This window comes from Stegodyphus dumicola, chromosome 1 (genome assembly GCF_044657685.1).
Source record: "Stegodyphus dumicola isolate Sdum_Otavi_A_Nest chromosome 1, ASM4465768v1".
NCBI lineage: Eukaryota > Metazoa > Arthropoda > Arachnida > Araneae > Eresidae > Stegodyphus > Stegodyphus dumicola.
In genome coordinates this window covers 284,618,027-284,634,880 of record NC_140768.1, presented here as the reverse complement: position 1 = coordinate 284,634,880, position 16,854 = coordinate 284,618,027, and the positions used below count along the sequence as shown (strand labels likewise).

General features: G+C 35.2%; 1 protein-coding gene across 3 annotated transcripts in view; it reads right to left on the bottom strand.

The window, feature by feature from the left end:
• LOC118187967 (four-jointed box protein 1-like) overlaps positions 1-16,854 on the bottom strand; it is a 103,652-nt gene that overhangs the window by 21,867 nt on the left and 64,931 nt on the right. For all 3 annotated transcript variants that reach the window (XM_035358280.2, XM_035358279.2, XM_035358278.2), the window contains exons 2-3: positions 7,385-7,506; positions 3,089-3,770 (exon numbers count right to left, since the gene is read on the bottom strand). In XM_035358280.2, the coding sequence (XP_035214171.2) occupies positions 3,089-3,770; positions 7,385-7,399 (697 nt within the window). In that variant the 5' untranslated portion in view covers positions 7,400-7,506. The remainder of the gene's footprint in view (positions 1-3,088; positions 3,771-7,384; positions 7,507-16,854) is intronic.

Genomic DNA, 16,854 nt, shown 5'->3' with positions numbered 1-16,854 from the left:
CAACTCTTCCGAACAGAATCACCACTAGTACACAATCAACTTTTGTTAGACCCCTAACAGATGAGTTTATGAGGTAATAGATATTACAAAGCCGTATATGAAACAAGTCTTCCTTCTAAGATTTCAAACGCAGGTGTTCCACGAGTAAAATAAAAAGTAGTGTTGTCAGGTCAATATTTCCTTCAGGGTACTTGTAATGATACGCGGCAGATTTTTATGTACTTTGTTTATCTTCGTTAGAAGTGTACTCAACGAAGTTGGAAATTCAAGTTTAAGCTGGCAGATCACATCTCTCAAGAGACCGGAAGTGAAACGAAACGTAAGGAATACTGATAAGGGTAGTTCGAAAAACTGTTTAGGATTCTTGCATTTTTCGTAGGAAACTGAGAATGAAAAAGCAGCATTTTTTCTCTTTTATTCTACATGTGAATTTTTACGATGGACACCAAAATTATTAAGTGAGGAAATTTTTACCCTATTTTTAAGATAGTTATTTGATGCACTATATACAATGCACTTAAAACGAACCCCCTCGAAATAACGTTAACATATATATATACATATATGTAACATTTTAATTGCGTGGATGACACCGGTACTTTTTAACTTTCGATAGTCGTCATGGCTGAGGGTCAAAACATACAGACGAAGCTAACGAAACTGGATTTTGATGAATCACCAATCTTTATTTTCATACATATCAAATTATTTTGGTAGACATTTATCCAATCATAGTTAAATACGATAATTTTTATGTACACTGGCTTTAAAAATACGACGCAAGCTTCCTAGACAGGAAAGCATAAGTAGCGCGGAGATGTTGGCGTCGCAGAAGTTAAGAAAAGAAGTGACGTAGTTGACTTGCGAAGCAGTATTTATACTAAGTAGGTGCGTAAGTATAATTAAGTCGCAATTGGTTAATTTTAAGTTGTTATGTAGCGTGGAAAGATCTCGAATTTGGGAGAACAGATGAATTTAGGGGAAGAACAAACACCAGGTTTAGAATAGTGAATTTTAAGGTTGCCAGTCATTTCTTAGCTTAGACATCGTCATAGAATACCTTGTTATTTCATGTAATAATTGATCAAGTGTATAATAAATTCTAATTCCTCACATGAATTTTGTATAACCCAACTGCGCGAATCAAGAGGGGAAAATGATCCATTTCCAGGAAAAAATGAATTACCTATATCTATTTTAACTGTTATCATGAAAATTTACTGATAACGCTGCATTTATTCCTTACGTTATTCCTTACGTTTCGTTTCACTTCCGGTCTCTTGAGAGATGTGATCTGCCAGCTTAAACTTGAATTTCCAACTTCGTTGAGTACACTTCTAACGAAGATAAACAAAGTACATAAAAATCTGCCGCGTATCATTACAAGTACCCTGAAGGAAATATTGACCTGACAACACTACTTTTTATTTTACTCGTGGAACACCTGCGTTTGAAATCTTAGAAGGAAGACTTGTTTCATATACGGCTTTGTAATATCTATTACCTCATAAACTCATCTGTTAGGGGTCTAACAAAAAAGTTGATTGTGTACTAGTGGTGATTCTGTTCGGAAGAGTTGGAACATAGTAAGAGCTCAGTGCGGTGTTATATGAAATAAATAAATAAATAAATAAATAAACTAAAAATAGAAAACAATATCTAAAATAAGAAGCTTTTAAAGAAGTCCATCCTTTTTTTTTTTTTTTTTTATGGAAAGTTTTTGCATTGATACCAGCGTTTCTAATTGGGATTCTCAGGAAATGATAATAAATATGCTGATCGTATGTAAATGTGTTTTTAAGTCATTTTTGTTCGTAATCTTACATTTGTAATTTTACTAATCTAACATTACGTCTAATAATTAATTAATACTAAAATTACAAATTATAATTTATAATTACTGATTTACTAAATTTATTAATTATCATAATGTTAATAATTTACCACAATATGCCTTGATTTATCATTGCAGCGTTATCAGTAAATAATGCGTTATCAGTAATGATTTTTCCAATCAAGAACAAGAAACAGCCGCATAAAACAGCAATATTCCTGATTCCAGTTTAACACCTGTAAACAAAAACTAATTAAGATCGAAGAACTGCTGGATATACAGCAATCGTTCCGGTCGGTTGCTCAGCTCAAAGTTTAACTACCGGTAGGGGCTTATACAACACGTTTGCACAAAACGCAGTTTGTCAATAAAAAATGTATTTGTTTTAGAAATAATGATCTATGGAATTCCGAGTACCATTTTAGTTATCTTAGCCGTAATAAATTATTTTATTGTGTCTTTTTATAAATAACATTTTGCATGTTGTTTAATTGAATTAAACCTTTAACTGTCTGTCATTGGTTAATTTATAGAACTAGCTAAAGTGTGGAATTATTGCTAAGGTGTATTTTAATTTTATAAGTTATTTTAATTTTGAAACCTTTTCCTTTCAGTTCTTGTTTCACACTTACAACTCCCTACCAGAATAAGTTTTTAGAATTGCGTTGAATGCAAACGAGTTAGAAAAAGTATTTAAAGGAAGTTCAACTTACTTCGAGAAGAGTAACAGAGAGGCACCAACTCGTCCTACAGAAGCTAACATTTACGCCTTAAATCAAAAATAATGGATGAACTAAGAAAAGTTAAGTTACTCTAATGGCTGCACAGTTGGAATAACGCGCAAGCTGGCTGTGACCTAGGTCGGCGTAACAAAGTCTAATGGCGAAAATAACTGAAAGTCGCAGAATACTATTCGCAAGGGAATCAATTTAGCAACGTGGTCTTCAAACAGGCAAAACACGCTCTGGTTTTACCCCTTCTAAACCTTCTTTTAAATAGTTCTTTATTTCTAACGCAATGACGCGAGGTAGAAATTTACATTCTGGCAGGAAACTGGAGATGAGAGAGATAGGAAAGTAAATTAACATAAAATAAATGGTTAGAAACTTAGACGTGAACTCTGAAAGCTATATTCAGAATTGAGTACAAAATAATAAATTATTATTACCAGAGATAATGACGGAATTGCAGTAATGTGTGAAATATTGCATTTTGCTCTAAGGATATTCCTTTTTTTTTTTTTTTTTTTCTTACCTTTAGGAGTCTTTTCCTCCAATTCTTTTGACCAGTAAATAGTATCTTCAACAATTGGCACACCTTCTATGTTGATAAGTGTTATATTTCTAAATTTGTGTCTCATCCTTTTGCGTAAGTTTAGAGAACCGGGTGATATATACATAAACGTTCTTTTAGGACTAGAATAATTGAACTTTATACTGTTTTTATACTTTTCAAACATCTGTTGCACAGTGCCGAAGTTTGGTAGCTTATGTGCTGATACATGAAGATTAGTCTCATTGTAATCAAAATCGCCTTGCTCAAAGTTTCTGTTATACAATGCATTGTCGTCATAATCAACACTGTCACCATCCTCGTATAAATCATTGCCTTCAGGTTCATTGTAATCATCGTTATCTTCATCATTATCCTCATCATCAGAATCCGCAGCTTCATCGGAGGTTTCCACCACACGCGTCCTGAACCAAGCATCTTTGTAGATATTAAACCTAGCAGCAGAAAAGAGGTAATTGGAAGGACTGGAGATCACAGCTCTTTCATCCAAAGCTTGCACAACTCGAGTTCTTTTGACGTACGGTTGCCACTGCTGCACAGATACTGACACTTGAATGCATTTTTGAGGTGTTGTGATGAAAAGTAAGAAGGCTGCCAGGATCACGAAGGTTACAGTCGCAACAATAACTCGTAGAATATGAATCTGAAATAAAGAATAAATAATCATGTTATTTTTCAATGTTTACGAAATCATTTTTAATCTACTAATGTACAATTAATGTAATTTATAATTTAGAAGTGAAATCTTTTTAACCCTTAATCACGACAGTGCAGTATCATAACTAAACATGGATAACTAAGCTCCTCGTTTGGATGACATCTTCAATTCAATATAACAAACTAACTGATTCTAAATTTATGCCATTTCATGGCAAAATTAATTCAGAGCCGGTGCAGAGCATTTTGCCGCCCGATGCAATCTCTACGGTTTTTAAATTCTGCTTCCATAATGTTCAATGCATTTATAAAAATCTACCGTTCAGTATGACAGCTCCGACTACACCGGCTTTAACCCTTTGGCCTATAACCACGAGTCTGACTCGTGGTAAAGAATTTGTGTCATAACTAAAAGCCACGAGTCTGATTCATGGTAAAGAATTTGTGTCATAAAAAAAGCCACGAGTCTGATTCGTGGTGAGGAATTTGTGCATAAAATGCCGCGTATTATTATTAGAACAAGCGATTGGAGTTATTCTACATCGAATATTTTTCCCTTGATTGTAACGTCAGGATTTTTTTTTTTTTTTTTTTTTTTTTCAGTTGTTTCTGACGAAACTGGATGATCTGTTACTTTAGTTCCCCGTAAAGCTTCGTTACGTTCACACGTTTCAAATAAAATTTCGCATAAAGAATTAAAAAACTCTTATACCCATCATGCCAAACTCTTATACGCATCATACCCATCACGCAATTATTTTTGTCAACTGATCAATTGATTATGATTACACCCTAGACGTCTTAATTACTATTTGTACCTAACCATTATTATTTCACAATTCATTTCGTTACACTGAAATATATATGTCACAAAAAAGTATACATTTTGCATACATGAAAAGTATACATTTTGCGCCAGTTCGGGTACACGGCTGGCTGAACAGATGAATGGCACGACGCGCGACCGACTTTCTTGTTTACTATAGCTCGCGCAATTGGCCCATATCGTGTAGACCAAGGGGTTAACCCCGGCCCTGTCTGTAATTATTATAGTAGTGAGTAATTAGGAAAGATTACATAATTAGGAAGGATTAGATATTTGAAGTAATAAATTATCAGAAACTCCTAAACGCAGCTAGTTAAGCGCATCGGTATCCCTCTGTATAACAAAGAATACAATTCCCCCCCCCCTCTTTTTCTTTCGCTTCTTCCCACATACTAAAGTAAAGGGCTGACGAGAGCTTTGCTATCTTTTATTGCATTAAGATGCCTTTTGCTGCGAAATATTTAAAATATTCCGGAAAATATGGGTAATTGCAAGGGATGTTATAATGCAAATTTGCTCATCAAAATTTTAACGGGGTCAGAAATATGGGAAATCTGGAAGAAAAATCGTCCTAATCGAATCAAAGACAGAAAAAAAAATAAATAAATAAAACTATGTGTCCTAATAAGAATAAGGTAAGGTTTCAACAATTCCAACAACTAAACAACAAGCCAACAACTATTTAAATTTCATTAGAAAGAATGGATGTACAATTAATTGAAACATGATATAATTAGAGAGAATTAGTTTATTTTTCAATCGAAATTTTTTATGTGGGTTCCATATCGCATCAGACTGAAAAATGTATGACTGTGAATCTTATTTTTTGCATTGTTATTACAGAAGGATTACAGTGGTATCGTCCTCTCTGTTGTTCGATACATTACTCTCAACCTAATTTAACTGGCATCTGGTACTTCCGCTAGTATATTATTAAAAGTGAAGGCTTTGAAGGCAATTATTTACCATTAAAGTAGTGTGCTATCATACACATCAGTTAAAGCAACTTCTTCAGTTAGTTCACGAGTCATCTGATCTTTTTTATTTTCCTGCTTAGATCTTCCTCCAAGTGACTTTTTAACTCCTTGTAGGAATTCCCCTCCCCAATGGACTTGCTTATAACGGCATTGGAAATTCCTAAGGTCCGAAGTCGATGGCTAGAGTTTTGTCAGAACCAGACTGCTGACCGGATTCAGGATGAGTAGGACCAGATTTAAATAGACTATATAAGACTTCATTTATGAAATTTAAACATCATTTTACCATCTTGAAGCATATGATAGTAAGCAACGCTAATACACTGACAAGTCACTACGCTCGAGTGAGAAGACATAAACGTTTGCACCAATAAAGTAATTTTGCGGCATATGAGTACTAAATATCCAACACACAGAAAATTTTCTTACAGACATTTGTGGTAAAGGAAGAGGAATATGAGATCTTCAGATTCCATTCTCGATATATTCTCGGTAAAAACTTGTGTTTAACTGGGCTTGTTGAGTCAAACTTGTAGCTTAAGTTCTCAAGCCAGGTCGCCCAGTCGGTATAGTGGTCAGGGAAGCTGACTGCGATGCCGAAGGGCCTGGGTTCGAATCCCGAAGAAGGCATGGTTGTAACTGTCTGTCCCTTCATAGGAAAGGCGACGGTGGCCCACCTATTAGGTGCCTCCATAATAAAGAGACCACCACATCCGGCCTTGTATAGATTAATGGACTGGGTTACACTTACAATTATTCACAATCTGCCATTGGATTTAAAAAAAAAAAAAAAAAGTTTTCAAGCCAGTGACAATGGTCATTAGTCAGTTGGGATGAAGCTGGATATTAATTCCGTCACCACTCTGGTCAAAGCGCATGGTCTGGACCATACCCATCATTACTCATAAAAGCGTTTTGGAGATTGTGTGAGTGCATATGGGGTTAAGACAACAACAAATACTTCTTTATGATATAATGTCCAATCATAAATTTTAAATAGCTCTTTATGCTATATAGTGAGTTTTTTCCTTACGGCCACCTCTCTTAGACGAACACCTCTGAAGTAGACCAGCACTTCTGCTTTAATAAACATCTGTATTGAACGCTAAGGTGACCACCTCCACAGGAGATTACATTGTCTGGAACTGGTCGGTCATTTTAGTTACACTGTACTTACGTTCATTGTACTTATGCACTTTCATAGCTTATCATTATATTGTTGAGAATGCCCATCTTTCCCATTTTTAGACGGAATCCGAAGAAGAAAAGACATGCAATTCGAACTTTTAATGATGGCATGGCATTTTCTGAAGTTTTCCCCAAGACAAGTTAGGTTACTCATGAAGCCAACCGAACCATGTCAAACTACCAGTATTCAACGGTCTTTAACCTCTCGACCACGCGTGGGGTTTTTTCCCAAAACAGAGCAGAGTGACTATGAAAATACTGGACATCGGAGGACATTATCAATGAAGCAATCATCGCAAAATCCCTAATTAACCTATAACAAGAAACAAATTAGCATTCCAAAGCTAAAACACTCAATGCTTCGAGTATCATGTACGAACAATCAATTGTTCATCTGTACCTCTCGACATTACAATCAACTCACCAAATGTAATTCAATCATATTCAATTCAAAAGTTCAGTCTTGTCAGTATGCTTTATGCTTCATCCTGACAATGTTCATGTCTTGAAACGAAGGTTTTAATCGTAAGATGACATAAAAGAAAGAAAGAAGAGGAAAAAAGAAAAGAAAAAGCACAAAGTGACGACAACTTGGAATTATTTTCTTACTTTATAAACCATCATCTTGCTTTTAGTTTAGTCCTTCGCAGACGATGCAGCCTCCGACAATAAGGAATGATGTCTGCCATATTCAGATGTCATCGTCTGCCATCACAATAATGATGAATCACCTACAAGAATAAAATAAAAAATAAGAACGCGTATCTTCTTTATAATTCTATATTGTAATTGAAAGGTAGTCAAAAGTCACTGAGCATTGTTACATGGGATGCAATTAAGATTTTATTTTTCGTTTCAATCAACGAATTAAAAAATACAATTTGCATTTGGTTGGAACTTTAAAGGTCCAGTATTCTATATTTATTTTAGGATTTAGTAAATATAGTCGACGTGAATTTTACAAGAGATGCTGCATGGGATCTTGAAGATGTTTTTATGGGATCAGAAATGCATTCAATAATTTAATAATGTACTTTCTAGAGTTCTAATTAGAGCAACAAGAATCAGCAAAATATTTATAAATTTGCAGGAGTAGCTTTCGAAAGTTTAAATCTAGAGACAGCTTCTTCAGCTGCACAAGTGCAAATGACGAAAAGAGCCAGTGCTCAAGCGATAAATATGACAGGAAGGAAGTCAAGCTACTGGCGCCACCTACTGATGATTAATGAACGAACTATTAAATAATTTCTTTAAAAACGGAGGGTAAAGACGGACTGTAATTGGGATCGACAGCTAGAACTAAAAGATTTTTATGAATGTAAAACGCCTCTAGAAAATCAAATTCGCCAACGCCAAATTACTTTGGCTGCAGAAAAATTGAAAATATGATTTTCTGACCAACAGTGCTGGGCACCAGAGAACTTAATGTATTTCGCTTTTTCTAGCATATGTCTCATGTTTCTTAGCGCGATATTTAAAGGCTTTCTTAGTTTGATCAATGTAAATTAACCCACACTGGCATGGAATCCTGTACATATCCCAAGTATTCACATCCAGAACGGAGTCCTTAAGTACGAAACCGCAAATTTCATTGACAGAAGATAAAACAACCCAAAATAAGAATTTTTGTAAAATATGTACATTTTTATAGCGATCCGATGGAAAGAAATGAATGAAAACAGAATTCTTATAATCTTCTAAAATGAAAGGTTGCTTTTTGATGTACTGAGAGGAGAATTTTTAGTTCTTGACCAACAGCCGAATTGGAGGAGCAAACTTGAAGTGTCCGGGAAATGAAGGAATAAAATGAAGTTAATTCTGTTAAGTCGAATGACACGATTTGAAGTGTTGTGGAAGGAAAGAAGTCGCGACCCACCGTCGCCACTGAGAAACGAAAAATGAATTTATTGGAGAAAGTAATATAATAAAATTAAACTAAGCGGCGAAAAAGCCCTAGTAGGCCATGGCCTGCAGTGCCCCGATACCTGCTTTCTTGACCGTGGGCCCCGGTGTACGTGAGCATATGCCCTGGGGCAAGTGGTTAGCTTGTCTCAGGACACCCATTGTTTAGGCCCCAAGCGAACTTGGTACTCATTTTATCGACCCACTCAAGGAATGAAAGGCTAAGTCAACCTTGCCCAGGCCGGGGATCGAATCCTGGATCTGTGGTGCAGCTGTGCAACGCGCTAGCCACTGCGCCACCGGGCATATAGTAACACGATAATGAAATAAAAATAATTAATTACAATATTCACAAATTCCTTCTCAATTTGTAGTTTATTTAAAATGCCGGAAGTTGTATATAATTGTCTAGCAACAGAAAGAATAATTCAAAATTTTTTGCGACCGAGTAATGACTGTAAGACAATTTTTGACGATTCGCGAAAAGTGCGGAAGGTGGTTCCCAAAGTAATGATTTGCCGATTCGCACTTTGAAAACCATTAATTCAAACATTATATTCCATAATTATATATGTAGTCCAAGAAATAATACGTGCCGTGATCACTGCATAATGGAAGTCTTCAGATATCGCATCTAATATGAGGTAAATAAGTTGCCTGAAGGACAGGATATCGATGCTTTCATCCTTTTCATTCTTTTCATTAATGCCTATTATGATAGATTGCGTACACAACAAAAGATGTAATTTCCACACAATAGTTCTCAGTAAACCTAATGTATAAAATACTGATGTGACTATTGTGAATAGAAAGGTTTGGGTACAAATAGATCCACTCCTTTGGGGCTAAGGGAAACTGGCACCAAAAGACAGAGATAATAATCGCTTTCCAACTCGTAAGATCGGAGACCTATAGTGATAACGCTTTCGTTACAAGTTGTCAGTCTTTAATTATTAACACTGTAATTTAATTAATATAAGTGCTAGATGGTTTTATAAATTCCGCTGTTGATGCTGATAATTTATCAAAGAAGATTAATAGTGTAGATCAGCAGTAGATTAAAACCAGTTCTATTCCGTACGTAATTAAAATCGTTACAGCTATTAGGGAATACATTGTTGTCGAAAGAAGTTAAATAAATCTTCTAGAAAATGTACGAAGAATATTAATTTTATGAGCGGGAGCTTAAGCGACACATCTGCTTATGTACACATTGCGTCTTCAATGTTTTGAGCTAAATTCGTAAAAAGTCGGAAATTTAAGCAAGCAACATTTTTATTTCATCTTAGGATTCCATATACAATCCCTGTAAGCAAATATACGAACGTGCAGGCATTAGGCCTGGCCATTAGTCGCTCAGTGGGCACACAGTTCGTATACTTGTTTGGTACAAGCCTTCTCAACTTTTTTTTTTACCTCATGCACTCCTTTCACCGTTACTGTAGAAGACCAATCCTCCCTCCTTCACAAAACTCGAAAATAAATCTCTACATCTATCTGGATTAAAATGATTTTTTAACGGGTCTTAAAAACAACTAAAAAAGTATGGAAAATGTTGATGAATACCAAAACTTGAATATAAGTAGTTTTTTATATTCATAAATCCAAATTAAGTCCTTAGCAATTAAACAGAAGGCTAAATGCCTTCCCCCTGTATAGAGTTGTCTGAATACCTTCAATGTTATTAAAATAAGAATTTTCGAGGTAAGATTCCATTTTAAAGAACATAAACTAGACAAGAGGTACCAAATCTGGTGAATAATTAATTGATGAAAATGGAATTTTCAATGGCGTATTGTCATGCATCAGAAACCAGTTATTCGAATGAGCTTTCTTAGACCAAATGCACTAAAGTATGGCCAGAAGTCTGTTCATTAATGCTTATAAAATATGGAATTCATCGTCTATTTTCTCCCGCCTTTCTGTAGGCCTTCGTGGTGTAACGGTATCACACTCGGCGGGTATTCAAGAGGTCCAAGTTCGAGCCCCGGCGAGGGCATTGCTCATTTTTCACGTCTCCTGCTTCAAAATAACCTGATGTCTCTACAGTGGCGCCAGAACTAAAATGTGGTGAATGATGATTCTTCACCACCACTAACTTCACCGCGACTGGGTCCCCTAACTCCCCGTCGCCCTTTAAAAGGGGTAATATATAAGGTATTTCTTCCCTTTCTTCTGCATGCCTTCGTGGTGTAATGGTCAGAACGCTCGGCGTGTATTTGGGAGGTCCGTTGTTCGAGTCCCAGCGAGGGCATCGCTCATTTTTCACATCTCACCTGCTTCGAAATAACCTAATGTGTCTACAGTGGCGTTCGAACTAAAAGGTTTTGGCGATTGGTTACCCTAATCCCCAGTCTCCCTTTAAAAGAGGGAGTATATAAGGTATTTCTACCCCTTCTTAGCAAGGCTTCGTGATGAAGTGGTCAGCACACTCGGCGCGTATTCGAGAAGTTCAGGTTCGAGTTTACACCAGTGACGTGAAGTAGTTTTCTTTATTTCTTTCCAGGAAAAGACAAACTAAATATGACGTTCTTCAATCTGAATTGTGCCTGAAAGTTGTGCACATTACTTTCGAAGTTAACGCATGGACACACGTCGTTCATCTTTATTTACATTATTAAAAGAATTCGTCGAAACGTTTTCGTTTTTTTTCTTTGTTTGTATTGTCTTATCGTTGTCTATTTTCAGATACATTGTGTAAAAATATTTGGTAATTGTAAAATTATTATAAGTTAAAGAAATATCAAAATTGCTAAAATTTTTGGCTTAGCAAACAGCAGCAAAACCGCGACCATGGACACACTATTTTGGTATCCATCCAATTTACAAACATATAAGAGTAAAGAAACTGAGATCATTGAGCCGGGTAACAGAGTGGATATATAGATATAAATATATTTATATACGTTTGGTGCGGCCGATTGCAACCAAAATACGAGGTGCACATTTACATGTTATAGCAGTCCTGTGTACAAAATTTCAACGTTCTGAGGCTACTCGTTTTTGAGTTATGTGAGATACATACATACGTTCGTACAGACGCCACGAAAAATTCTCTCCAGAATTCATTTTAAAGCAGTTTTATAACATTTTTGGAGGAAACGAATCTTTTATTCTGTCCTTACGTACAGATATCACGCAAAAACTTCGTTAAATTGCATTCGATAGCGGTTAAAATGGATATTTTCGTTGAAATATGCTGCCTGAAACTTTTCGCGATTACAATACTTCCTTTTTACTTCGTACAAGGAAGTATAAACAATATTCTTTCAAAATTCTGTATAAAGGTGAGTTATAATAAAATCATTCAGAATAAATAGTCGTTCTAAACTGAAGTACGAAAATGACGTTTGTTCTTCTAAAATGACTTCCGCTTTGGTTTTGATTTCGCCTTTGCAGCTTTTAATTCTTTCATTTATGCAAATCCAATAAACTACATTTTCCTTATTTCTATTCCGAATTCGATACTGATAACCTTTATAAAGGGCTAAAGATTTTTTTTTTTCCCCTTTTGTTTCAATAATGTCTAAAACATCTATATTGATTAACATAAGATGTGAAAATAACAGCCAATATTGTAGCAAAATTATAAATTGAATAAAATTAATGATTTCGAGAGGAGCCTAAGCTTAACGAAAACTAACTTCACAAAGATACTGCTCAGCTCTTCTTAATGACTTATCGTAACATCTCCTGAGGATCTGTGGGAGGGAAACTCCGATTTCGCGGGAATTTTGAAAAACGCGGAAAGAGGAATCGCGGAAACAGAACTAATTTCGGGCGAATTTTATAGAAAATCGTTGTCGTCTAAAAAATGTGCGAATATACAAAAGTGCAAAATATTGCTGTTTGCATCACACAGGCAATTGGGAAGCCAGTATACCGTGTAAGATGAGAGATTATTGTATATAAAAGGAGAAAAAAAAATTTCTCTAGAAAAATACCACGCAAATACGAACCTTTTTAATTGAGAGTTTATAAACATTTTCAGGATAGAATAACCAAATATCCAGTTTTTATTCACGAAGCAACATGCTTTTTATTTGCGTTCTTATGAAATCGTAAAACGCTTCACAACTAAATGATTGGGAAATATTCTGAATGACACCGTTACAAGCACGTAACTGTAAATTAGCATTTATTTTGCTATTTTCACGTCACGAAATAAATCAAAGTAATCGGAGAAGATAAAATACTTTTATTCTACACGAGACACGCTAAACCCACCCATCTTTCAAACCACAATTCAAACTAATCGATTTGGGTTCATCCGCCATTGCCTTTTCTCAATTTATTTTCTTCCATACTTTTAAGATTTTAATGAGATGACTAAGATTGGCACAAGTGATAGTGTTATTTTCATCCGTCACTGTCACGGCTACTCGAAGGCGAACTGTAATTTGTTGAACAACTTGGAAGTGAAAGAGGTCTTGACCCGGTCGGCGTCAGCGTAACTGCCTTGACTTCTTCGAGGCGCCTGACTTGAAATCTGCCTTTCTTAACATAACCACACAAGGTTTAAAAAGAAAAGAGAAAGCGTGCATAGAGGTATTTTCTTGATTAGATCTGCTAAAATTGCACTTTCTTCTGAAGGTGCATAACCAGAAAAAAGACCTAAGCTACCTACGCTATTATAATTCGTTTAAAAAGAGCGCTAGGAGTCCCAATCCTTTCTATACAGGGCATAAGACTTTTTACTTATAAACGCTTAACAACTAATAAACCTCTTTAAACAAACTGATGATGCCTCCCCCCCCCAAAAAAATAGATAAATAAAATTAAATAAAATCTGAAAGGTTTCAGATTTTAAATTACGTCCAAAGGGGCGTTTTTTTTTAACGTTTTGTGTATTTATTAAATATCATGTTCAACGTACTCAAATTGTAAAATTAATTTCAACAGCAATATCGCAAATTAATTTTAAAATGAGCATATCTTTAGAATTTCCGATACACAGTCTGGCGTGCTGGAGATAATTTTTTTTTTTTTTTTTTTTTTTTTTTTTTTTCCCGTACAGTGAGTACTGTTACCCCGTACTCATTGCTCACTTTGAAATCGTTTAGTTTTTTTCATCAAAAAATCGTTGAAGTGTTACAAAATCTGAAATTAATAGTAAAACAAATTTCAAATTCAAATTAGGGCTTCCACATACCCATATTCTATGGAAGGTTACGTTATTCAAATTTCGATGGCTCTAGGTACCGTTCTTTTATAACTATGCGAGAAATATACATACATTTATGCAGATTCTTCATTATCAATATTTTTAAATATAAAACAAAGTGATAGTATATGGTGGCAACGATTTGAAAAGTGATAAAGTTTTGAACGCAAAATGCCAAAACGAAATTAATAGTCCTTCAGGGCAAATTGCCCCCTTTGGACTAAAAATCTGAAAGCTTTCAGATCTTAAGCCTAAATGGGCGTTTTGTGTGTTACCTTTACTTATTTATCATGTTCTTCGCACTTAACCTATCACTAATCTAAAGTACTAATTTCTCCCCTCCCCAAGAGAAACACGCCAACGTGATATACAAAATTAGCGAAGCAACAATCTTGTGTCTAGTGTAGATTTACACAAGAATTCAGTCGATTTCGAGGGCAAAGTGGTACAGGCCTCTCTTCATCAGGAGAAAAGACGTCATCAAGACGAAGATTGTATACATCATCACTGCATAAAATATTCTAAATAAGCCATTTTAGTACAATAACAGTTTGTCACTTTCATCTTCGTCTAGTCTCAAACGTAGATCTATCTGACTGATGATGGATGCATTAATTCAAAATACATGGTGCATGATGAACAGGAATGTTGTAGAAACAAAATTTTTGATGTTGTTTTTACAACATAAAATAAAAAGGGATCATTGAGTAAGTAAATTTTTGATGCTACAAATGCATTATTTCATGCTGTATAAATCCTCATTTCGTAAAGTTAATGAAATTGCTGCATCCTAGATAAAAGCCACAGTTAAAACTGACTTAAGTTGTAAATTATTAAATTATATATATATATAAAGGACAAATAAATAAATGCAGTAATCAAACAGTAGGTATGGTGCAACATGATTGGTCTCATAACCACAATCAACAAATAATCTACTAAGTGTTTGCACAATGGATGAAACTGTGTATTTAGTGGAAATTATTGATGCATCACTAACACTACATACAAAAGAAAATTTATTCATCCTTTCTATTGATGCCTTTAAAAAAGTTGGAAACCAATTTAAATGTAAAATTTGTAGTTTTGTATTATCGATAATGTAATTAATATGGTAAAAATTAGGAAAGAATTCGAAGTATAGCAGCTAAATAAAATGCAGACGATCTCTTGCTTAACCCGGTAGCACTCGCGCGGGGTGACTGAGTCACCCCAGCCTCATAAAACCTTTCATTCTGGAATTTCTATTTATCCGCTATGAATCAGCCCTTCAGTAGCTAACTTTTAAACGGTTTTCTTTCAATAGCACCTGCCAGCAGCAGGTGTTTTTCTTTTGTTGGGGAGGAGCAATCATTTCTTGGAACGCTACATGCAACTGGGGTAACCTGGGAACCCCCGTGACCAGATTTGTTCTGAAATTTCTCACTTTAGCTTCTTGCTTGCATAGATTGTGCATGTGTGCTATACTGTAGTCGTTCGAAAATGGCTCTCAAACGAAAAATGACAGATTATGAAAAAGAAATGGAACACTTGAGAATGTTATTGGATACTGTGGAAACTTCCGATGAAGAAATGGATACTGCTAGTGAAAATGAAGTAGATCAAGAAATTTATAGCAGTCATGACAGCGACAGTGAGTTTGAAGCTGAAAATAAAACGCTTGAATCTAATGAAAAAAGTGACAGTTATATAGGAAAAAATAAAACAGTTTGGAAGAAAAGTAAACCGAATCAGAAGGTAAGAACCAGTTCCTGTAATATTATAACCCACTTACCAGGTCTGAAATCAGTTGCAATAAGTATTATGGAACCAATTGAAAGTTGGGAACTTTTTATGGATTTCAATATTATAAAAAATATTGTGGACTGCACCAATATTTTTATTGATAAAATATCCGAAAATTTTCAACGGAGTCGAGATGCTAGGCATACAGATGAAGTGGAGATGAGAGCACTGTTTGGTCTTTTATATTTATGCGGATTGCATAAATCTTCTCATGCTAATGCAAAAGACTTGTGGGACGCTGATGGCACCGGAATTGAATTATTCCGAAAGACAATGTCTTACAAACGATTCACTTTTCTTCTAAGGTGCTTGAGATTAGACAATGTAAACGATCGCGAAGCTCGAAGACAGTTGGATAAGCTGGCAGCTGTGAGAGATTTCTTCAGCGATTTCAATAAAAAATGTCAAGAAATATATTCAGTTAGTGAATATGTTACAATAGATGAAAAGTTGGAGAAATTTCGTGGCCGATGTGCTTTTCGCCAGTATATGCCGAAAAAGCCGGCAAAATATGGAATTAAATTATTTGCCGTAGTCGATGCCAGGACATATTATACATATAATATGGAAATTTATGCGGGGAAACAATCGGATGGTCCTTTCAAAGTTGATTATTCGCCATCTGAGATCGTAAAACGACTTTGTGCTCCATTATTTGGATCTGGGAGGAATATAACCATGGATAATTGGTATACAAGTTACCCGCTAGCAAAAGAGCTCCTATCAAAGAAACTCACTGTAGTGGGAACTTTGAAGAAAAATAAAGCTGTAATTCCTGCTGAATTTTTAGAAACAAAGAAAAGAGAAGTATATTCTTCCATGTTTGGATTCCAAAAAGACATGACATTAGTATCATATGTTCCAAAGAAATCGAAATGTGTAGTTCTTCTGTCTACAATGCATCATGATGACACGATAGATGAAAACTCTGAACAAAGTAAGCCAGAAATAATCCATTTCTACAATGGAACGAAAGGAGGAGTAGATACTGTTGATGAAATGTCTACGCTTTATTCAACAGCTAGGAAAACAAACAGGTGGCCTATGGTGATTTTTTACTGTGTTTTGAACGTGGCTGGTATAAACGCGCGAGTGTCACTTATGTCTACTAAAAATCCTCCCTTGCAGTATAAAAGTAGACGAATGTTTTTGAAAACATTGGCATTATCTCTCGTAAACCCACAAATAAAGAGGAGATCAAATATGCAAATGTTACCCAGAGAATTAC